Source organism: Toxotes jaculatrix, chromosome 13 (assembly GCF_017976425.1).
Source record: "Toxotes jaculatrix isolate fToxJac2 chromosome 13, fToxJac2.pri, whole genome shotgun sequence".
NCBI lineage: Eukaryota > Metazoa > Chordata > Actinopteri > Toxotidae > Toxotes > Toxotes jaculatrix.
Window position 1 is genome coordinate 17,938,562 of NC_054406.1, and position 25,680 is coordinate 17,964,241.

At 40.4% G+C, this 25,680-nt stretch overlaps 1 protein-coding gene across 1 annotated transcript; it reads right to left on the reverse strand.

The window, feature by feature from the left end:
• Positions 1–7,717: 7,717 nt before the first annotated feature.
• On the reverse strand, positions 7,718–23,773 carry LOC121191922 (hippocalcin-like protein 4). Its single transcript, XM_041053386.1, has 4 exons — positions 23,712–23,773; positions 9,973–10,144; positions 8,017–8,232; positions 7,718–7,915 (listed from the first exon to the last, which is right to left on the reverse strand). Exons 2-4 carry the CDS (start codon positions 10,132–10,134, stop codon positions 7,718–7,720), a joined length of 576 nt encoding a protein of 191 aa, XP_040909320.1. The 5' UTR covers positions 10,135–10,144; positions 23,712–23,773.
• Between the last annotated feature and the right edge of the window lie 1,907 nt (positions 23,774–25,680).

Here is a 25,680-nt window from a genome sequence, read left to right on the forward strand (position 1 = left end):
TAATTCCTGATATCAGTTAGGGACCGGAGAATTAAGCAGAAGTCGAAGCTGTAATGTAACAAGCAGTGCTTGTAGTAGGATTAGTTGTGCTGGTACTAATGTTAATAGCAGCAGTAGTAGTAATAGGAGGTGGAGTTTTCTTCTTTCCTCTGCTCATTCATTACTCTTTGATTGTCCACACAGGGTTTGTGTGTTTATCAGCTGGACATTGACAGTGTAAGAGAGGGGTTGCTTAGCAGCCACATCCGTCTGACTGGTCACTGATGGTGACTCAGCGTGGGTTAAAGTGTTGTTTTGCACTTGAATGCCAACATCTGTCGCCCTCTTTTCACCAAATAATAATTTAAGGTCTTTTTCTTTTTTGTGCTGCATTTTGCTTTTAAACCCACACAAGAACATTGCAAGGGAACTTAACCTCTAACCTTTTCATGGTCCTTGCAAGGCCTTTACAGATAAAATGTCACTGACAGGATGTAAGGATACTGGAGTTGAGTGTACCTGAGCTTACAGCCCCATCCTGTGGCCACTTTGCAAACTGCACCTTTTATCTGTGACCTCTATTGCTGCAGTGTGATTCACTGTTTCTCTGCTGCTTTGTCTCTGTGTGTGCATGTGTGATGTTTGGTTTTCCACTGAGCTGAAGCCTGATACAGCCAGGCTCAGAATAGATTTATATTGATCGGTGATGGATGGCTGGAGAAGGGCCAATGGAAAAAAAAAAGGTTTTAGTCAACACAGTTTTAACAAAACTGTTCTGTATCACCAAAGTTGTGATAGTATTACTAAAATGTAAAATATGGATGTCTCTTTACGATGTCTTCAAATATCCAGCTGTGTAAAAACACACTGGCTAAACCGTTAAATGAATTGTGTGGTACTGTCCTTTAACAAAGCATTTAAAAACAGGAAATCTGTTTCATTGTTCGGCACAAAATGTGTCTGTTAGCGTTTCTTTGCCTCGTGGGAGGACAGTGTCTTAAAGTAAATGTTTGGATTGATTCATAAAGTCAAAGCTTAATCTTCATGACTCATTTCATTGTGCTCTATTATTTCTCCTCTGCTGTCCAATTTTCATATCAACATGTGTAGTAATGTAGGTGTGAGAGTGTGTTTCGTGTGTGTTTATGTACTCCCTGCCTTGTGGCCTCAGCATGGTTACCATGCGAACAGCATGAGTGGTGACATCACTGCAGCAGTGTGACATCATTGCCAGACGGTGACTCATACTCTTGGCTGAGTGTTGTGTGTGTGTTGGTGTGTGTGTGTGTGTGTGTGTGTGTGTGTGTGAGCGAGTGTGTTCGAATGTGTGAAGACGCCATCGGAGGAAGCACAGCTACTCTTGACATCCATGTGTTTTATTCTATGTAACAAAAATAATTACATTGTCTTTGTTCTAAAAGCCTACGGTAACAATATTGAAAAGAAAACAAAAGCAAAAATCATCCGACGGGACAAATAGACATTTACGTGAACATTATAGAGAAATGTTGAAGAATAGAATTATATTGCACAACTGAGCACAAATGGTCCCCTGTCAAAAAAAAAAAGTACAACATCCATGTTCATAGTCATGTCACAGAGATCAGAGCGTCTGTCCAGAGCTTTCTGAGGACTGACAGCTGATGAACTGCATCACATGTGATCAGTACAGCATCGCCTCGTGTTTAACTCCACCTCATACAACCACAGCAACAATATACTTTAGTTTGCTGACGCAACACAATCCCGTCTTTGGCACATAAAAATCTGCAGAGAAAATGTTGAATTTTGTCAGTGTGGTTTTGAATTGGATGCTGCATGAAAAACATCAGATGTCAAAGCAATCAAAACAAACAAAACAAAAAAAGCATTTGTGTCTGCAGTCTTAGAGAGGAACGTCGATGTGGCTCTCTCGCTCTGAGCCGGTGCTAATTAGGATGGACAGAATCTAATCAGCAGAGGAGAGTGGAGATCAAAACATTGTGAAGCCACTTTGTGAGCCAATCTGTTCTAATCAAACTGTTTTACTGCATACCGCCCAACGTAAAATGGGGCTTAACCAAGCCTATGATAATAATATAGTGAGTCAAATCCAGGCAACAAAACACATGGGGCTGTATTTGTGAGCTGCGAACAATCTGCAAGCCGTCATTCTGGTGGGCCTACTCTTAATCTTTTTTCTTTGTTCTTCTTAATGTAAGTGCAAAACATCTGCCAGTGGAGTGAGATAATTTTACTTGAGCTAAATGACAATTTAATTAAAGAGCCTGTGTGCACTACTCTTTATCATTTTATCGTTTGAATTGCTCTAATTCTGACATAAGTTAATTTTCTGAGCCGGAATTGGATCTTTGTCTGTCTTCTCTTTTTTTCCTTGCTTGTAGCTTTACTATGTTTGCTGACTAATCTTTGTCTTTGTCTGCCATTTGGTGTTGGGTAGGTAGTGTGCAGTGAGCGAAAGAAGGATAAGAAGTTCCATAGAGTTCAGGGGAAATGCAGAGTTAGTTGGGTTTGTCTCACATTTGATTAATTACTTCTTTTTTATATCTATATATATTATCAGTGCAGCTTTAATTATAGCAGTTTATTCCAATAGTTCAATAACATGACAACATCTGCATAAAGCTGTCTGCTTTTAACTTTCATATCAAGTAACATTTTCTCACCCACTTTGAAATATTTGCACTTCTGAGAAGAAAAATCAGACTGTGACACTTTGCATCATATAATGGTGATAGCTTTGATCTTCAGGCATGTTCATCACATAATAAACAAAGGAAGGCTGTGTAACAGTTGAGTTGCTGTGAGGCATAAGATCATACTTCCATCCACAGGGTGACACCGTGACACAGGACAGTTTGTTTTTTTTCATCACTGACACCTTTCTCCTCACACCTCAGGCGTCCCCTGCCAACAACTTCTAAAAAAAACCCAAAAAACCTCATTTTAGAAAGCCCCCCCCTGCTGGCTTCTGTCAGCTGTACCATCTTGTGAAACCTGACCTCTATATGTGAGTATTACTTGTAGAACTGCAACAGTAGGCTACAGCAAACAGAACGACACGTCCCATATTGGACACAGTACATACCGTATACCAGCGGACCACAAAAGCAAGTGTACGTGTGGGTAATAATACTCAGTGCTTCAGTGTGAGGGTTTACACTCAGTTTTTTGTTTTTTTTTTTACAAAGTTAAACTAGACTGAGGCATCTCTTGTTACACAAATGATACAAATACAAAACACGTGAGCACTCGCAAAAGTGCCACACACACAGAGCTTTCACAAGCACTCACAGTTAATCAGGCTCACGCTATCACTCCCTCTCTTCCTCTCTCTCTCACACACACACACACACACACACACACACACACACACACACACAGAGTAGCCGTGTCATCATATGAAATTAGGTCTAAGCTAGTGGTACATTTACATTTACATATTATATTTGTTTATATTCATAAATACGATTACAGTCGTATTATAATGTACATGTAAAGTTATCATTACATTATCGCACAAAGGGGGCTCATTCTTTAGCTTTAGGGAGGGAGCGTGTTCATTGGCTGGGTGAGACAGAGTTAAATCTGATTCACTGACAGGAGAGAAGTCAAATGTCTGTGCTGGTTTGCAGAGCAACACAATGGCCTGGCCCGCTGAGTCAGAATGGCTAATGCAGGACTCATGAGATACAGTTTAAAGTCTTTTCATAGTGAGGTTTCTGACTGAGGAAACTCACCTGGAAGTATTTTGCAGCTAGCTAAGTTTTTCTGCATGCTAAAGGAGGAGCTAAATGCTCCAACACAAAGAAAAGGTGCTTTATTGCCTTTCTAAATCCACAGCTACTGTACACAGGTCAGTTCTTTGCAAAGGGAATACAAACACAGTTCCTTACTATAAAAGATAACACACCATTAGATCAAAGCTCACTGACATTGCATGATCTCGTATTGTAACTTTAGCCACTTAAGCATGGTGGTTCTGTTTTTCAAACTTAAAATATCTTCTTCATTTTTGTCGGACAGTGTGCCAGCAAGCAGAAAAACTACATTTTCTCAGCCAGAACAGGGTCTATATTAAACCTTTAGCTTCTGTAAATACTGATAGCTAATAGTGACGAAAACAGTTTGACATTTTGGGAAATACACTTATTTACTTTCTAACTGAAAATTAGAGGGTTTGATTGATACCACTCTCAAAGCTTTATGCTAAATATGAAGCTATAGCCAGGAGATAGTTAGCATAGCTAAGCAATAAGACTGAGAGCAGGGGAAAAGAGCTAGCTAGCTTGGCTCTGTCCACAGATTAAAAAACCTGCCCACCAACACCTCTAAATCATTAACTGACAGTAAACCTTGTTTGTTCACTCTGTAGAAAAACCAAGATAATTAGCTAACTGCTTTCCCGTTTGCTGTCTTGCACTAAGCTAAGCTAACGGTTCTGGTTTTAGCTTCGTATTTGACATAGATGTGAGAGTGGTATCAGTCGTTTTATCTAACTTCCTGTAACTGACATAAAATTAAATCAGTCCTTTGTTCTAAAATTAAACCAAAGGATAATATTTTATGTTTTAAGTAAAATCTGGTCACTATTTGTTCCCCAAGATTTTTCAAGCTCATCCACCAAATACAGGTTTTAATTTTATATTATATCTTTTCAGTTTAACGCACAGATAGAATAACACTGTAGTTATCTACTTTCATTCAACAGGTGACCACACACACACCAAGCTTCCTCTTCAACCTTTTGCTCTTTTTCACATTGATTTTAGATCTGAGCTGAGCTCAGCAAAGTTCCTCTCCCTTCACCTATTATCAAAGAGCTTCCTCTCTGACATTTACTGAGGAGGAAGACAAAAAGGGGGGGAGAGCAGGACAGTGGGAGAGGAAGAGGAGAGATGGTTATTTCAGCTTTTCATGGAGGCAGGTTTGGCCTTTATGAGAAATAGCATTACTGTCATACGGCCTGTAATTACAGTCCTGATTATCCCCACTCCACACTGTTGTAGTTTCTGTTGCTATAATTGCTTGCTTTACAGAGGAAAGACCATGTTTGTTATTATTCTGTATGTCTTACCTATTTCTGGTTCTGCTTAGATAACATACCAGTCAACAGTTTTTTGGAACACCCCCCAATTTTCCACTTTTTATTGAAATTTAAGCAGATAAATTCCAGTGAATAACCTTAAATGGTAAAAAGGTAAACTGTAAACTATCCTGCTGCAGTGGAAGTAAATGAAGCCTTGAAAGTTCATGCAAACAGTTCCCACAGGTGTCCCAACTTTAGTTGATGACTTACAAACACTTTGTCTGTACAAAGTCAGTGTTGGAACAAACTGCATTCTCTGATGCATCATTAGGACAGTACTGCAGGATGTAGGACTGTATATTGGACAGAAGGTGAAAACAAAGTCCAGTACCTTTGTGGGAATTTCTGCAACAGAGCTGGGACAAACTTTTCATTTCCATTGTATAAAGAAAGTCACAAGTGTGTTCAGCTGCTGGATGAGTCAAAAATTTAGATTCGGTTTAGGATTTAAGATCCAATGATTCTCTTTTTAAAAAATCGTTATTATTTATTTGCTCTATGCTTTAGACTGTTGACAAGATTACCAGAGTTAGTTCAGTTTTTCTGCCCAAACTCAGTTTTACTTCACAATGACAACACAAAGCACTGTTTTTGGTTCTGAAAGGCAGTTAAAACTCATCCAAAGCCCATACACCTGCTGATAATGTAATACCTCATTCAAATGAAGTCAAAGTCTCCTTTAAAATTGAACCTGTTACTGAAATAAATACCCAAAATAGTAATATCACTTTTAAAATGAATTAGCTGTGATCTATTAGAGCTTAAGAACTTAATCTAATAATTACTAATGATGAAACAACTCATAAGTATGAGTCATTGCGCTGTTAGCAAATTATATTTGTGATCATTAATTAGGTTACAACTCAAATGCTTTAAAGAAAAAATCAGCTTCATACTTTAAGCATTTGACTTTGAGCATTTTCCAGCCTTGAACACTGATTGCAGCTTATTTAGCCATTAAATTACACTAATATTAAGTGTATTTGTTTTAAATGTATTAGAAATTCTTAAGATTTGAAACCAAGTTTTGAATGTGAAAGAAACTACACATAAATTCTACAAATGGGGGCTTTAATTATGACAAGATAATATGATTTCATGTCAGTCCTCTTCCTCTTTAAATAACTTTTATTAATGTGATCATTTTTATCAAATTTGTTGCTTTATATGTTGCCTCAGCCCACTGACATGTAAATGCTACCTAAAATAATCACATAAAGCCATTCAGTGAGCATGTTAACCTGCTGGAGAGTCCACATTATATTATGTAGAGAGCACTGCTTTATTCTAACCTAATTACATGTCCTTCTAATATGACTCATAATCATTTTGATAAGATATTGATTTTGTTAGCACATGGGGAGAAGCTTTAGGTGCAGCCAGAAGTCACTGACCGGTACATCAGTATGCTTCACCATGCTGCTGGAGGCAGCCGCCTGAGACATTCATCACCCGCCTGATCAGAAATGCTATCTTCGAGTGCTGTGTAACTGTTTTGTGGATTTTGCTGTTGAGGAACTAATGAATGCAACTGCACACGCAAAAATACACACAAACGTGCAGAGGGGGCAGTCTGATCTGGGTTTGATCTGGAAATACAAGTGTGTCGTAACATGTCCACATAAATCCTCACATTCATACTCACACTCACAGGCTCACACACATCTAATGGTATTGTTCGTTTATGTACTTCTCTGTCCATCAGCATAACATTTGCTTCTCTCCTGTCGCTCTAGATTGACCATATGGACCAAACAACAGGCTATTAGTTGGTTTGATGCCATTCCTTTTTTCAGGCTATCACACGGTGCACAGCATCCAGAAAGTGGGTGTGTTTAGAAACTGGCATTTCGGTTGCCAGAATTTACACTGGCACCCAGTAAAGAATTAAAGGAACAGTTTGACATGTTAGGAAATTAGTTCCTTATACTATTATATCACCATTGATAACACTCTAATGTCTGTGCCACAAGACAGTTAGCTTAGCATGAAGACTGAAAGCAGGGGGATGTTAACATATGTATCTATGTTAACATAGATCAAATGAAAACAACCTGCTTTGTAATTACATCCTTCAAGAAAGGAAGCAAACCATATGTTATTTTACAAATAAGAAAGCTGGGTAAAATAAGAAGAATGTGCAAATAGTAGCTGCAAGATAGCTGACATTTGTACTCGAGTCACCCTACAGCATGTGAGCCTAATCTCACATGCCAGGCTGAGTCTGACAGTGTGAAAGTGCGAGTGACACTTCTACATATTTCCTCTGTAAATCCCTACTATACTCCTTTGGTCTGTGCCCAAAGGAGCTGGAGGGATTTCCACTTTTCACAGATCCTCAGAGTGGAATTTATAAAGACACCAATCAGGACTGTACTGCACAGTGGGATGGGTTAGAAGAAAGGAAATGGCATCAATCAGGGGTCCATTGTGTTCCAAACATGGCTCGTTTCTAGTCATCACTGCCTCAAAAAAGAAAAAAGAAAAAAGGGAAAAAGGTTTCCCTACCTCTCTCATCCTCCTCTCTCAACTGCACCCCCCATTCTTCTCCTGCCTCTCTGTTCTCATATCCTCCTTCCTCCTCTCGTTTCAGTTCAGCCCCTCCCCCATCCCTCCCCTCCCTCCCTCTGTATTTCCACCCATCCATCTCTACTTCTGCATGTCACACTGCAGCAGTAGGACGATGGAGGGGTCAGACTTGGCGGCCTCTTTAAACTCTTCCAGGGTGATCTCATCGTTGTGGTCCTTGTCCATCTTAGAGAAGATTTTGTCCACGCGCTGCTGAGGGGTCAGCCCGTCCTCGTTCATACGCATCATTATCACCGTGCCCACCATCTTGTAGATGGCCTGCAGAGGAGCAAAGAAAAAAATGTTAGACTTTGTATTAAATCTTTTTAATTAACAGAGAGTGTTTCTTCCTAAATAAAACACCCTCCTCACAAACACACCTCTATGATCTCAAGCATCTCCATGCGTGTGATCTTTCCATCCCCATCCAAATCATACATGTTGAAGGCCCAGTTGAGTTTCTGCTCGAAGCTGCCCCTGGAGGTGATGGACAGGGCACAAATAAACTCCCTGAAGTCGATGGTCCCGTCGCCGTTCTTGTCAAATGTCCGAAATGCATGCTGGGCGAACTTGGAGGCATCACCGTATGGGAAAAACTGAGGTGTGGAAAAAAACATCACAAAAACAAGGAAACATAAATGATGTGTTATTTAAATGATGCAGCACCTCCTTATCCTCCATGCTTTTATTTTGAAAGGTACACTTTGTATTTCCTGCATTTCTTGCTATTCTTTAACAGTAGGTAATATATTTTTATGAAAGTGAATATGGTTAGGTTTATGCCTCATACACTTTCCTACAATATGGAACACTGTGATTGAGCAGTAACAGCTTGTCTATGCAGAATGTGGTTTAGCCGCATTTCTTTCGGTCATTCATTCGACTCGTCACTCGCGTCTAATAGAACGGATACGCTTCTTTTAAGTGTCTGCAAAGGCAGCATGCTGGAGAGTTTGATCCTATACACCTGTCACTGAAACTTTATGGTGTGCAAGCACATCTCTGAAATTTCAGCCATCTGAAAATAATGAAAATAATGATTAATTTTTACTGAAGTCAAGAAAAATATCTTGCTTTCTTTCTGTGGGCCTGACTGGGTTTTGACAGACAGGACTCCAGTCATAACAGAATTTTTGCTTTGTTTGAAAGCTTTGGAGAGGAAATGCATTAATTGAAGCCATCTTGTTTACGAAGTGAAACTACTCCTACACGTAGAGCTTCTTTTAAAATATAAAAGTAATGCTAAATAGAAATAATACTTAGACATCATGATGCAATTTCACTAAATGCAACAGTGCTGCAATAGTGTCTAGTGAAACTAATCATGGGTATTTGAGCTTTTATCTCCCCCTGACTTGATTATTGTAGTGAATTTTATTCTGGTCTCAGCAGAGGAAACATGCAAAGAGCATGTCAGGCTTGTAACGTATACAGTACAATGCTAAAATAAGAAACCACATTGAACCAACCCTTGCCTGCCCTTCACCGTCAGTTGTATAACTCATTATAAGGCTTTACTGCTGACTTTTAAAGCTTTGCATAATCAGACTCCTTCTTACATCTGTGATCTGCTACCTCCCTACAAGTCTGATAATAGCTTGAGACATTTTGACAGTGCCCTTCTAGTGGTTCCAAAATCTTGCCTTTGCTGTTCAGGCCCCTCAACTGGGCATCTTAGATATTCCAAGTCTTCAAAATCAAAGATGATTTTCCGACTTTCAGGTTTTGGATTCTATTCATTTTTTATTCCTTGTTTGACTATGACGCATGGTTTAACTCTGTTTTTGAAAGAGTTACTATATGGAGTTATTACTGTCATTGTCGAGTACAGATTACCAGATCCAACTCACAGTTTTTTTCTGTGCCATTTAGAACTGAATGACAGTAAATGAGCCTCAGAGAATATGCAAAACTGAATTAAAAATATCTTTAACCCTTGTGCATGCATGAAAAATCAGTCAGCCTCTCTCTGACACTGTGCCTTCTCAAAAGCTCCAGAATATTCTGAGGGAGTTTAAGACAGCATCACAGACGCTGGCACTATTATAGGCTCCACTTCCTCTCTATGCCCCAAACAAAGGATGATTAGTCAGCCAGAGTAACATAAGCTTTCTATGTAACAGCCTAACAATGTTATGAGTCATTTAAAAGGTAACTTTTTTCATTTTATATAACTATAGAAAAAAACAAAAAGCAAAGAGCACAACTTTCACTGTAGGCAATACAGGATGGCTATGAAAACCAAAGTGTTACTCAGAATAATTTTCCACTATATAATCAACTGCCATTATTTCACTTCCTCTGTTTTGTGCTCACCCCCTCAACCTCACCCTCACCTTAACATAGAGCTGCTGAAACTCCTCCAGGTTGAGGATGCCAGAGGGACAGTCTTTGAGGAAGCCTTTGTACCACTGCTTGAGCTCTGCCTCATTGAATTCGGTATTCTTGGTCAGGTCATCCAGGACCTCCGGAGCCAGCTTACTGTTGTGTTTCCCCATGATGCTTCACCTTTTTGGTGGGTGGGTGGTAGGCCACAGAGCGAGAGAGAGAGAGAGAGAGAGAGAGAGAGAGAGAGAGAGAGAGAGGTGAATACACAGGTGAGGAAGTGCTAGACAACAGCAGCAGCAGCAGCAGCAGTAATGCCCCTACATTGTTGCAAGGATGGAAACAAACAAGGAGTTACCTGCACAGGTACACGTGCAGAGGAGTGCTGCATTATCTTTACACAGCTTTGAGCATCAGCACAGTTCTCCATAAAGATGATAAAAATGGAATATTTTTAACCCATTTATGGGTTGTCTCTGAATTTACTTTTAAACCATGTACTGATCAAGATGAATAAACTTTGGTATTCTTGAATCATGCCAGACATTATTCAGTATCAGGAAAGTACTGGTTTCACAGTTTATATTACCAATACTATGCTGGCATCCTTTATTAAGTCTTCTTTCTCCCAGTGTTTTTTATTTTAATAGTCTCTCCAGATTCATATTAGGATGTTTTCTCTTTTTTGTCACAGCACTATACAATATTTGATACATTCTCTCTTTAAACAAGACAATAGTTAGTTATTATTGCAATATACCTTTAGTACCATAAGAAATCCTTTCAATATGTTTGTTAGACTTGTTTGTTTACAAGAAAACAAGTTTTATTTTTTATAGTTCTAAACTATAATTGATTTTTTTAATCAATTATTTGATACTCTCCTCTTTGGCTCTCTGTATACTCAGTGGGATGGCAGCAGTTCACCTATATCACTCTGAAGTTAATCCAGCTTTAGGAACCATTTCCAAATCACAGATGTTTGATCTCTCTTTGCTACAATGTCCTCATCTTGTGCCAATGTCTAACCCTCCTCACAGTCGCTCATTTTTATGTTTCCCACAATGAGTGTGTCTTTTCCGGCTTGTTTTGGCCCTGTTCGTGTCAGCTACGTAACCCTAATGCTGGAGCCCAATGGGGTGATTGTACAGACGAGGGCTGACCCAAATGCAGAACAGATTCGTTTATCGTAAATTACTCATCGGTTTAAGACGGTTATTGTGGGAAATTTTAATATCATGATTATCAGGACTGTTTTATCGCTCTCTATCTTCATTTATATTATTTATATGTTTTACTCTCATATCTTAAAACATAAAACACACATTCATATCATGTGCTGTTTTTTATAGTTTTCTGTTTGTTGCTGTTTGTTTGTTTTGGGCCCCCCTTTAAAACAAGGTGATACGTGTTAAGACAGTTATCCTCACATATAATAAATTTGTCAACATCAACAATAAACTGTACATATCGTTCCCCTGCATTGTCAGCAACAATTTTAAAATAATTAAACACTTTAAAGCTGTTAAATAGCTTGGAAGTAATTGTTATTCAAGAAATAAGTAAACCTGCACTGGAAACATCTGTTTAAATGATTGGCTGAAATGGACAGATGGACAGTTTTAGAAATGGACATTACAGAGAAATTGACCATGCTACAAATGGTCTTTCCATTTCCATAATGACTCATATTATTCTGCCTCCATAATCACCATGTGTGAGTAAAACCCCTGATAGCATTGCTGCTATTTTGGCCATAAAATGGCCTATTACCCTGGCTCTTCACCACACACATATTCACATGGCTTAGGACCACTGCAGTGCCTTCATGACGCCATCGCTGACTCATAGCCCTGTCTGACAGCGTTCGCACTTTGACACCAGGGCACAGCCGATGTAGCCGAGCCAAGTGGCCACAAATCCTCCTCTAAATTGCGGAAAAACTGCGGGGACAGTTAAGTGGCTGAAATATCATCCTGTCATACTTTATGGCAAGTGAGTCATGTAGAAAGAGGCTACAAAGCCCCAAGTCACCGAAAACCGCACAAATATTTTGGACTTCCCGTCACAAGCAGTAGGCAGTGCAGGAAAGCCAAGAGCTTAGAGGAAGAGCAATAAAGGATATCAATAGGAGAAAGGTCATTCAAGCATTAACTTGTTTTGAAAAGGTCACCTGTGATCTTATCAAGTTGAAACACAAAAAAGAACGTTTCTCTCTTCTCAGCTGGTTGAGAGAAAAGAAAGGACGCAGTTCAGGAAGAAAATGAAAAGAACATGTGCCTGCGAAACAGACGACACGTGTAAAAACAGGTGCAATCCAAGAGTCAATGCCTTAAAATACTGAATGGGTCAGCTGGGTGTTCATCCGTTCACTGCGGTCCTCTTACAACTGTACAATTCAAGCATCTTTGACTTTTTCCTGGAGCTGCAGGAAAATAGCTTCAACTTTTAGCATGTTTATAAAAGAGCCCAGCATGTGTCATCCATTAAAAAAGAAGCCCTAAGTGTTCCCATTTCCACAGAGTTTGGATTTCAATTCTGCACTGACAGAAATGAATCAATTCAGAGGTGACTCAGGATTTTCGAGTTGCGTGGCATCTCAGTTTTCCCTCATCCGTTTCAAAGTTTACCTAATGCATTACTTAAGCAAGCACTTGTCTTGGCACAGACACATGCACACACATCTGTAGCTCTATTTTCCCATTGGAAGAAGGTCAGTTTGAAAGGACCACAACTAAACAGAAGAATTACATTTATAAATCCCCACTTTGTCTCTTTAATGTGGATGAATGTCTGCTTCAAACTGCAGACATTTAGAATGAAAGTTTAACTCCCTCTAAATAATTGACAGTGTCCACTCAGGCGGCTCTGTAAATCACTGACTGCATCAGCAAAGACACACACCACAAGCACATCAACTTTTGCCACAAGTGGTGAGTTTATTTTGGCTTGTGGGCGCGCACACACACACACATGCACACACATGCACACACTCCACAGAGTTGTGACATTGTTTCTTGCCTCTGACTGAGACAGATGAGATTTTATCCCGCTATTAGGGAAGCAAATGTAGCAGATAATAGAGTTTCCTGTGGCAGATAGCGAGAGGCGCAACTATCCAGGCGAGCAAACACACTGGAAACTTATCCCATCTGAAAGAATCAAAATAAACACAGCTCATGCCGGCAGGACAGGCAACCCGTAGCTTCATTTCAGTCGCTCCCAGGTCGGATGCTGTCTTCCAGTCAGGTGCTCAAGTCTTTGCCAGCTCATCTTACTCAGGAAAAAAAAAATCTATTGTGGGAGAGCATTCAGGTGTTGAGGGTTATGTGGGGATTGCCCCGGGCTGTTTCTTTTTCTTGGATTAGGCCATCTTTCAGAACAAATAAATCTCTGTGGAATAAATGAGATCCATTCAGGAAAACAGATTCACTAGCTGCTATGCCATTTTCTCCTTTTGGTTGCCTTGGACAGAGTGATGCTTATCTGAATGCATGCATACATATGTACGTGTGGACGTGTATGTCAAACTAGGGTATGCATGTATTGCAACAAAAGATGTGCTTGTTATGTTAAGAGAATGGAAAGGCAAATGTGTGAATGCATAAAATATAGACTCCTGATCTAGTCCAGGTCCAGACCTCTGAATCTCTGCACACATCAACAGTTTTTTTCAGTTGGTGGAGACCAAAACAGAGCTAAAAGGAGAGTGAATATTTGTCAAGTGGACACAAACATGACTCCAAATTAATGCCAATGAGACTGCGTCTGTTGTGTGGCAATATGGCTAACATGTTCAGCATAACAACTTTATACAATGATGATATGATCAGAGTTGTGTTTATAGATTGTTCCTCTGCCCCCAAGTGGCCAAGAAAATCAATTAATGCAGCTTTAAATTGCTATGTTTGTTTTAATCAATGTAGTTCTAAGTGTGATTGTCAAGTCGACTGCTCCTAGCAGCCGCTGTGTGTTATGTAACACTTTACTGATTGGTCAGGCCAAAATAAAACAATATAAATTCCCCCCAAAATAGACATTTGTTTGCACATGAAAATAGTGTGAATAATAGTGAAACAAAAAGGCAGTTTACACTGGTTATTAGTCTATGTTTATGTGTGGATAGAAAAACAGCAGAAATATTCATTCAATGGCTGAACAGATAAAGAAAAGAGCGCCACCTACAAAACTCATGCTTCACCAATAGAAAGTGATGTTACCTTGTTAGCTGCACTGATTGTCAGAGGGTCTGGAATTACTTGTGTCTTTCGAATACTGGATACCAGCCTGAAATCTCAGGCTTCAATCTTCAGCCTCAACCCAAAAATGCCAGTTTTAGTATTGGCATCATAAACCATTAACAGTCCGTCAAAGCATCAAATCCCAGGGGAGACCCATTTATGCTCTCTAATGACAGTGCATTCAAAGTCACTCCCTCTGGAGCTCACATGAAGAGCTTTATTCCCTAAATGCTGCAATTTCCCTCAAATAAACAGTCCTCAAAGCCTGCTCTGCACATCCCGCCAAAGGGATCAATTGGCTTGGCAACACACTGTTGCTGTGCACACTGACGTCTTTGACAGTCCGTTCACGTCAACACGCAGCAGATGCCTAAGTACACAATTGCACATACGCACACACACAAACATGCCAGCTTTCAACCGGGGACAACCAGGACATTTTAGTTCCATCACACACAAGCTGTCTCTGGCATCCTTACACATATGGAGAATCATACAGTGACATGAAAATTATAAAGGGGGAAAAAAGACTCGGCAAGAAAAGATGGAGAGGCTGTGTAGAAAAAAAATACGAGGGAGGATGACTCAATCTGGATTCACACCTCTGAGAGAGAAGACAGACAGGGAGAGAGACGGGGGGTGAAAAGGCGATGAAGATGGAAGGATGGGAGGCGGCAGGCAGATATGCAAAGCTTGTTGAAAATTGTCCCAACAGGCGTTCAATTGAGGAAGACATGTATCTTATTGAGTCTGAAGGGGCCTTAACGCATGTTCATTCCAGCTGTCAGGCTGATAGTAAACACTAAGTCTAATCTGAGTAGTAAATGTGTGGGAGTCACAGCGTGTGTGTCACTGTGTGTATGTGTGTGTGTTTGTTACTCCAGCTTGATGGTGATGGTGATAGCTGATTGGATAAGCTAGTTATAGGCTACACTGGAGTTTTCTCAAACTCAAGGATGTGGTGTGATGTGGCACGAGTGCTATACATCAACACCACTGGTTCTTTACAGTGAGTTCAAACCACTAACACGTGTCAGTTGTAGAGAGAATCACAGAATCAGTCATCTGAGGAAGTTTCTCCTGAACAATGTATGTTTATGTTAAAGTGACAAAGGCACAGTCATTGTAATTATGACAGAAGCCAAAGAGGAAGTCAGGTGACGTTCGTGCAGAGATTCCACTGCATACATGACTGAAATTTAGTATGTGTGAATGTGAAAAACTCATGTGGTCGCACCAGTGACTGAGGCTGCTATGACAACCAGCTTGGCAAAATACACCAATTCATTAAACTCTAATGAAGCTGTTATCTCTCCTCTCTTATTAGCAAATATCAGTGTACCTTTAGGAAACTGAAAAATGTTCTTTTTTCTTACTCGACACTCACAGAGGGTACACAAGGAAGAAAACAAGCTTGGAAAGCAGTGGGCTTAACACTGTCATTATTATGAGGCTCAGGCGTTCGGGCTGTAACTGAACGTATCCCAGAGGGGAAAATGTGTTGGTTTCCCTGTGCCTGAAAATGATTAGCTGGCAAAAGCTGTAATTGAGTTGGAAAGAGAGCAAAAATGGGAAGCTAGGCCTCCCATACAGTAGTAATTTCCTGTGTGTGTGTGTGTGTGTGTTGTGTGTTTGTAATGGCAATAACCTTTGTGAGAGTGGAAATGTACAATGGACTGTCACAGCAATAGGGGAACAATCAATAGGATACCAGTCCAATACCAGCCCTCACCATGAACTACACTGTGAAGTGTGTGTGTGTGTGTGAGAGAGAGTGTGTGTTTGAGTGTGTGTCACAAAGAGAAGAACCGAGTATAGGAAGATGGAGAAATCTGATGAGAAGTGGACAGCCAGCTTATTGATATGTGAATGACAGACCGCACGCTGAATGGTCTTCGTGGCAGCTCACCGAACCATCAAAAGTGAAATAGAACAATACGTCGTCCTGACAACAGTTGCCCGGCTCACTGCCAAACAGCCGCCCGGCTGAGGATGATGCTTTCAGCCAATCGAAACAGTCCCTTTGCCAACTGGACCTGACCGATTGGCTCTCTGATATATGGGCTTGACGTGGGGGCTTTATTGAAAATCCCACGTAGGTTTTATCCCACATGAAGCCCTGTGTTTGATTAGATGTTTATTGTTGAACTGAACAGTGGGAAGTGGCTGCCTGTTAGAAACCTGCGATCTGATTCAGCTCTAATGCAATTTCTGTATACACAAGTATGCAGGAGTGTTTTCTGTTCATATGATTTCATCATATTGTGTAGACATTCCACAATATAAGGTTAAAGGCTTTATTTTATAAGTTTGAAGAGCCAAGAACAACAGAGCACAGACCTTTGCAATGAACATCACTTTGATCATTTCACATGTAATTTTACATACATGTAATTTCACATACATTTTTCATTGACACTATCAGCAGGTATCAACTGTAGATTATCCTGCTGAAAAAGATGATTTTACAGCTTCAATCAATTTACTTTTGGATTCTCTGTCAACTCTGACATAACTCTACAACACCAATGCCATGTGTGTTCTCAGGTGCAACAACAGATTCACTACAGCCGTTTTGCACCTCTGAATGGCTTCTTCTCCATAGCAACTGCTCTTGGGTATTGCAGCATTTAGGGATACTCTCGTGTGTGAGGAATACTGGAGATCTCGTTAAAAGGAAAAACTGTCCGAGATTTTGCCATTTACTGTACAGTGACGTTGCTATAACTTTATTATGTTTGAGACTTGGGTCTACACTTACACCTGACACCACCCGATTAAGATAATATGCAATATAGTCAAGTCTTAAGTTTTGCCCTGGTAAAATCCAGGCACAAAGAAAATATATACAAGACAATGTCGCGCAGGTTTCATAACAGTATTCATTTTAATGGTCAGTGACCAGAAACACATGCAGTGCACTTGCAATTTGTAATTGAAGACTTGCTATTTGACTTGAGCTTATGTTGCATGACCTAGTCTACCCCAAAAAGACAAATCAAGCAGGCAGTAAGCCAATATATATGGATTTACAGGATGTTCAAATCATCATGCTCCGGCTGTTTAATTCACTGGATTTACCTAAAGCTAAGATCTCCACCTGATTATTTTGTTTTTAAGGACATGTTCCAGAAAATTTACAATATTGCAAAACATTCTGATATCACAGTATAAAACGATGTATATTGTGACAGAAATTTTTATCCTTATCACTCATCAATTATATTGATTGACCATACTGCCCAGCCCTGAGTAGTAGCAGTAGCAGTAGTAGTAGGAGGAGGAGGAGGAGGAGGAGGAAATCTGTTCTAGTGGTAGTAGCTCAGTAGCTGTTTTGTTAGTAACAGTCAAATTTTGGGGCCAAAACAAAGTATCAGCAATGGACGCTTAAATGTCCATATACTATTTAAAGTCTTGTTAATATAAAGTGAATATGACACATACAAATATATATAAGTACTTACAGACTTATGAAAGGGTGTGTTGGTGCTGAGGTGTTGCCTCCTATCAATGTGATCTACATATTATTTTAATCTACATACATCTCTCTGGTGACTGGAGCAGAAAGGATGCATCGCTATAGAAACGCAGCTCACCTCGGTGCAGTTCAAACTCTAATTTAAGACCAGGCAGCATGTCGAGCCTGGGGAGAAACACGGGAGACAAAACGGCTGTGTGCGTGTGCCCTTATGAGTCAGTGTCTCTGCTAACCTTTATCTCCCATATCTCCGAAACATCATTTATTCACCTCAGTATTTTATGTATTGCAAAAATTGCTGCATGTATAGTCTGGTCGGGGTGACTCATGTCTGAGTGCTGCGCTAATTGTCGAGTACTGTTTCAGTATGCACCCTATCTAACGTGCACAGCCTTGTAAAGGGTGGCTAATAATATTCCAGCATCACCTATAAACTCAGGCAGAAGCACGCACACGCACACACACACACACACGCTCATATGCACAATACCACAAAAACACACTTTCCTATGTTACATAAGCCCTGGTGGAGAGTTGTTTGGTTGTAAGGCTCAGGTGTTTTCAGCATCAGACAAAAACAGTCTCTAGAACAAATATACCCATTTCCCGTAAGCGCACACTCACACAGACACACACACATAGCAGTGTGTTTATTGTGTAGTGTGCTGACAGTGGTGTAAGGGTACAGGGGAAACAGAGCATGGGACAAATGCCTGTAGCACTGACCCCTGTTCTTGTACTGAAAGCTATCCTCTCATCACTGTCCTTTGTTAACATGAACATTTAATGTGCTCTGAAACAAAGAGCTGGTGGAGGGTGGCAAACCAGAAACGTACAACTGACAGACTTGTGTTTAAAGTTGCTACGTCTGTCATTTTAGCCACAAACGGCTGTGTCTATCTGCGTAGAACTGTGATACTTAAAAACACATACACACACACACACACACTGTACTGTACATGGAAAGGATATAGGAAATGGAAAGTGTTTTTACATTTGAAAACTTGTGTATTTAGTGTCTACAACCTTGTGATGGACTGTTTTCCTCATTTTGGCAGTGTCTCTGCTTGTTTTGGACCTCATTTTGGCTCTGACATTGACTTGAAGAAATTTGGCCCTGACTTATTTTTTTGCCTCTGGTAATAATTTGGTAATTCCCAGCAAATCCCACCACAAAGTAGAGAAATGAGACACAGCTTCACATGTTAAAACTGCTGCAGCCTCTCATAACAGCTCAGCAAGACTCAACTTATACAACATAAACCAACTATACAATTATCTATTGGCTCACTATGCACAGGAGGGTGTGTTGTGATAGATTAGGTCATGATCAATAGTATCCATGTCAAATGCAGAGAGGGTAAAGAGGCAATGGGCTTAACATACAGATGAACCTGAAAACACAGCTCTGATCTCCAAACGTGTGTGGGATGTTTAAATAGGCAATTGTTTACTAATGTCTTAGCCGTTTAATAACAAACTGAATCTGTTATTTGTTTTTGTGTTTTCCTGCTTTCTGTAACTCAACAATCACTTAATGCAGCTTTAAGGAAGTTTATATCCCACAGGCAAATCCTGTGTTTACCTATGTCAACACAAAGGGCAAATCACTCTAAAACCCACAAAATGTTGTAAAAAGACAACAACTAAACTGAGCATAGCTGTTCCTAGTAACTCAACATTCTTTAACCAACAAGTCCTCTAAACTAAACTAACAATGGCATCATTTTCACTGGTGGAAATTTCTGTATTAAAAGTACAAAAAGAAATAATTTCACTGTTTTCTCTGTCTACCATGACTATGGTCGTGGTAAGGATGCAAACATAGTTGTAAAATAGTTAAAATAACACTGGAACTGAAACAGTAAGTCCATGAATCAGTTAACCATTTGATAGATATTTTATTGGCAACAGTTATGCAATAACTTATTCCGGCTTTCCAAATTTTAATTTGCTTCTTTTCTTTGTTTTCTGTGATAATAAATAAATATCTTTAGGTTTTGGACCGTCGGTCAGATTAAACAGGCAATCTGAAGATGTAACCTTGGGCTCTGGGAAACTGTCGATTAATCAATAATAACTGATTAATTGAGAAAATAATAAAAGCAGATTAATCAATAATTTAAAAAGTTAGTTGCAGCCCTAAACAACATCATGATACTTCTTTACTCCTGACAGAAAACAGTCATAATTCACACAGCCAGGAGAGGGTCTTATCAAGTAAACATACAGTATATACGGGTGATTTCAGGTATATGAACAAATGACTAATGCTGTCATTCTTCTTGTGAGGACAGATTCTTTCTTGCATCTGCTCTGCAGTAAAAACCAACATTACTGTCATTGCAGTCATGTTTTTTTTTTGTTTCACATGATCTGGACAAGGACAAGTTCCTCAATCCATTCTTTAACTCACTCATTCTGTTCAGGGTCATGAGAGGCCGTAGCCTGTCCCAGGATGCATTGGGCTGGAGGCAGGGTATACCTTGACAGGTTGTCAGTCTCTCACCTCACCAGGCTGACACATACAATATAGAAAGACCAACACGTCCACACTCACATTCACACCTATGGACCATTTTAGAGTCTCAGCTCACCTACTGCATTTTTTTTTTTTTTTTAACTGTGTGAGGCACTTAGAGAAAACTCACACAGTTTGACCTTCTAGCTGCACGGTGACAGTGCTAACCACTGAACCACTCAGTGATGTTATATTTCAAAAAAATGTGCCCCACAATTCAGCTGGATATGTTTCTCCATGCAGCCTTTTTCTGCATGTCTCTGGCCAAAACATTATTTAATAAATAACCGAATAATACTTTATTTCTTTCATTCACATTTCACCACAGTTTCTGGTGTGTGTTATCTTTCCATTTTACGATATTGTTTCTGTGAAGCCACTGGAAAATACTCTGTCAGAGATGTGCATTGATAACTGCGGGTGTTCATTCGTTTTCCACAAATTATGCCAAACTCCTTCACTCAGCATTCTTTTGTTGTCGCTCAACCACCATCAGCTGGTCCATGAGCCCACAGGAGCTGGTAGTGTATGTCGCACATGCACACGCACACACACACACACGTTTTTATTCCAACATCAATCTCCCTGGGTAATAAAGCATGTGACAGGAATGGATGAATCAATCAGTTAAGAGACGCACATGCAGCAACACAAATACACATGCATGCAAGCGCACGTACACAACGAACCAGCGATGCATGAGGCAGAGGCATAGTACACCTGGACACAGGCTTACGACAAAACCTAAGCGATACAAAGGCAGAGAAAGAGAGAGATACACAAAGTGGGGGATGGTTGTGGGTGACATAGGATAATTCATCTACTGCTGTCAGAAAACAGAAAAAGGAGGAGACACAAAACAACACAAGCATACACGTATGCACAAACACAGACAGGAAATTGTAGCATAACATTTTGCTCCAAGCTGATATTATTGTATGGCACAGAATGTGGATCAATAGGTCTTTCCAGAGTAGAGGAGGCTGCTATAATCATGTGTTTTCCCATCCAGTGATCTGTCAGTCAGCTGTTAGGTGTAACTGTAGCTTCTTTCTGCCTCCTGTTGTAAATAACACAGAGCTGTGTCTATGTCTAACATAGACCAAGTAATCAACTCGCTGCATATGTAGGAAATAGCCTGTGGCTGATCTGAGGTGATGAGAACATAGACGCCAAAATTATCCATGTCTGTGGTGGATTGCTGTAGAAGCTGTAAAGCTAAACAGTATACACCACTGAGTAGCTGCTTTGTAAATCCTGGTAAATTGTATTGAGACTATACAGAAACAATGTACTGAGAAAACGAGCAATGGGAGCATGTGTTAATATAAAGTCTTAAAGTATAGGTCCGTAAGAAAACACTAAAACATATGAGGGAATGTTCTGTCCTTTTTATTTGGATCATCACTCAACAGAGTGTACTCAAGGGTTTTAGCATGGAGCACTGGAGCTAACAATCAGACATGATTTTGATGTCTATGTTCTCAACAATGCGTAAGTGTGAATCAACGATAGTTCACCACAAAATTTAAAACACGGGACAGGAGCAGGCTGTCGCTCCCAAAGTGATTGACAGGTCTTTTAATACATAAATTGCTAAAGAACAACAAAGTTATTTGTGTTCTTGATGCTGGGAAACACATTATGTGAACAATCCCGCAGTTGATATGCTGAAAACAATGTTTGGGAATTTTACAGGTTGATTATATTAGGTGATGATAGCAGAATTTATTATAACGTGATGGTTTTAGGGGAATGCGTTGGAAGAGAGGGTGGTATGGAGAGAGATCCTGATTGCGACACTGGAATCGCTCCCTCATGGGACGATTGGCACCACTTGAGACAGCCTGACTCTTGAGAACCATAAACATTCTGTGGAGGGTGTAAAAGTGGTTTGCAGTGGAATTAAAGCAACAACAGATCAGCTGTATTTTTTGGCATAACTAAAAGACAAGACTAAAATCAGTCAGACTGTTAGAGGGCCGTATATTATCTGTATTGACGGACTCTATCAGGTCAGCATACACTTGGTTTCAAAAACAACGGAGCTTGAAAATGTGACAGAGCATAAAATCCGTACCCTTCGGCTCTGATACCCATCATGCACTAAAGACCTGCTCCTGTTGAGTTAAAGGCCGGCAGCCAAAGGGCTACAGAGCCAAACTGAGCTGTCACTGCCACCAGCTGTCTGTCATGGATGTGCCCATCACTTGTGTGTGTGTGTGTGTGTGTGTGTGTGTGTATGTATTTGCATTTGTTTGTCTTTCCATTTTCATGGAACACTACTTTGATGACTTTGTTCTGCATATGAACACAACCAGTGAATGCACACACACACACACACACACGGCCAGTTACTCTGAAGCAATAACTATATAATAATAATAATAATAATAATATGACCCTTTGATGCACAGCGGCGTGAAAGCCACCAGTAATGTGAACTAGCTCACACCCAGCACACAGTGGAAGCTGGTCCTATTGATTGTGCAGGTCCTGGTGTCATCCACAGAGGACTGGATTACTGTGATAAAACTAAACCACTTGTTCAGCCAGCAGCTTTCTCTTTACTCACACAGGTCAACAAGAAATGACTTTGAAGGCAGAACAGTAAGACTTGCAGCTGTAGGCTTCTTTTTGCCAACATGCAAAGAAAGTCTTGATGTAGCCTGCATGCACTTGTTACATTTAGTCCAACTCAAGGCAACTCAGAGGACACTCAGACCCTGTAGCGGCACTATTCAATCACAGATGGTTATGCACAAGTGAACACATGCTTGTATGTGTTTACATGCTTGTATCATGCTTATTTATGCCCTGCGTGTGCAAGACACAGCCAGAGTCCAGTTTCAGTGGTGCGACACGCAGGTCGCCTTATTTGGTTCGACCATTAATTGCTCCCAGAGCATGAAGGACATCCTAACTCAGACTTCCACATCTGCATCTTCTCATCTGTTCAGACTCTTTACAGTTTATTCATCCATCCAACACATACAGAGCAGTCCATAAAAATGACTCACCAAATGTAAGACATACCAGCACAATATAATCATGGTAATGCTTCCTGCACACCATGGCAGATATGGGCACCAAAGTGCCTTTTTTTTCTTGCCAACAGGGAACAGTGGTCCCAGGTTCAACTGCCTCTACAGCCCTGAGTGTCCTTCAGCAAGACACTGGAGCCACTAACTGCACAAAAAGACAGTTCAGTATAATTGAAATCTTGACTTCACTCGTTTTCAGTGCTAAATAAGTGTAATGCACCAACACTGACAGGGTTAAGGGTTCAGTCCCCCCCTTCCCGGTGCAACACCTTGGATATGAGCCCAGCAAAATAAATGTCCATGACCTCCTTTCTCATCACTTATTGCTTTTGCTAGTTAGCAAGTAAAGGCGTATTTGGCACATTTTTACCTGCACTTGCACACATTAACATAACGGTGGGAGAGGAGACCGTTTACAAATAAAAAAAAAATAAAATAAAATGAAATAAAAATGTCCTCCACTTACCTTGTAATATTTGGGAGAACAATGCGCTCCTTTTCAGCTGTAAAACAAAAGCCTCTTCTTTGCTTTGCAGCTACTCGCACGGTAATGTTTTGCTCCAGAGCAGTTGCTCCCTCATGTAAAATAACCTTCGTGTTAACTCACGTCTCTGTGGAAGAAGATGAATGAACCGCTGCGTCTCCCTAGCCAACACATTTGCATGAAGCCCGCCTCCCCCGCGTGTCGATTGGCTGGGGGGACAGTTAAAGGTGGGTTCTCTTCATCTGATTCGACAGAGCGGGCTGTCAATCAAAAAAAAAAAAAAAAAAAGACGCGCTATGACCGAGCGCGCGCCTGTGCCCTCGCGTCCTCTGTGTGGCGAGAGAGAGAGAGAGAGGGAGAGAGAGAGAGAGAGAGAGAGAGAGAGGGAGGGTGGCTGTATTGTTAAAAGCTAAAAAGGAAATCCAAAAACAAGCAGTCAGGACTGGAAAATACACGATCATTTTTCAGAATAAGAGTAACTTCTCCTTCTTCATCACTTATTGAAGATTGATGGTTTTCAGGAGACATGAGTTAGGCTCACATGCTTTGATGTGGTGATGATTTACATGACAGAAATTACCAGGAAATGGGCTTTGTATGTCCACAGCCATTCAAACAAACAGCTGTTTAATCAATACAGTAACAGCAGAAAAAATATTTTTGATAAGAGCTCTGAAATGTAACATGCATGGCCTGAATTGACCTGCCAGGTGACCCTGGGCAAAAATGACCTGCTGGGTCCCTGTTAATGTCCCAGTCCTTTCTGTCCATTCCACAGTGGTTAAGGAATATGAATTATATTTACAACGAAACTGAAATAATGCAAGTCCTAATACTAGATTTGACACAGGGACCACCTCCAGACTGGTCCTCAGGTTTAAAGCCCCTCTCCATCAGAAAATGTGTTTTGCTTTCTGTTGCTTCACTTGGATGATTAAACCTAACCGTGCAGAATGGTGTATGTGCACAGTTTGTCACTAGTTTTTAAAAAGTCTTGGAGAGTGCAATTGCATATTTAATAGAAGTTGTGTAAAGACTTCTGTGTCTCCAGAGGAGGCTGAGTGTAGTCTGACCAATGACCTCAGGTGACGTCACTTGAGTCAACATTGGTTGAGATGATAAATAAAGCGCTGGGGGTGTGCAGTTAGAAAGTGTTGAGCTTATGGGTGCAGCTCACTCCTCATCTCTGCTTGAGGCTAGCGGCTCGAGGACACACCAGCTGCTACCAGCACCCAAATCACAGACCGAACTGTCGGCAGACGTGTTGCATTGTGGATAATGTAGGTGCCAGGTTTTGACAAGGAAGAGGAATGTGTGGAATAAAAAAAGATCTTCTTCTTTGGTTCTGCTGCATCAAACTTTATACTTCTTTTTAAACTGTCCATTGTGAGTCCAACAGTGTAATAGGAATATGATGTTCAGTCAGTTGAGTGCTGTTGTTGAAACATGTCTGGAGAGGACCTTTAAGGCCCTTATCATGTCTGCAATCCTATCGCCCGAAAGGAACATTGAGAACGATTGGATGATTCAGCGAAATCCTGGATTACATTCACTGACAACACTTCTTGCTTTGTACAGTATTTGTGCATGGAAACAACAGAATGGTTAAGAGTGGAGAAAGACTGCAGTCAAACAAGACACAAACTATGGTTAATGTATGGTTGGAGTCTGGCACAGAAAACACTTGGTTACGATTAGGGAAAGATCATGGTTATTAGATTAATTGCAGGTTTGTGACACGACACAAACATTAAAGTCTTACTCACTACATGACAGTCCACCACCCCAACTTTGATACCATTACATGCCACCTCTGCTTTAGCATTGAATTGTAAACTGCCGAATCATCCAATCTAAAGATGATTCCTTTAATACTGGGCTGAATGTTGATGTGCAGTTTTAGATTACAGTGTGCTGGATTATTCTTATTCTGCATTATCAAACCAGAACT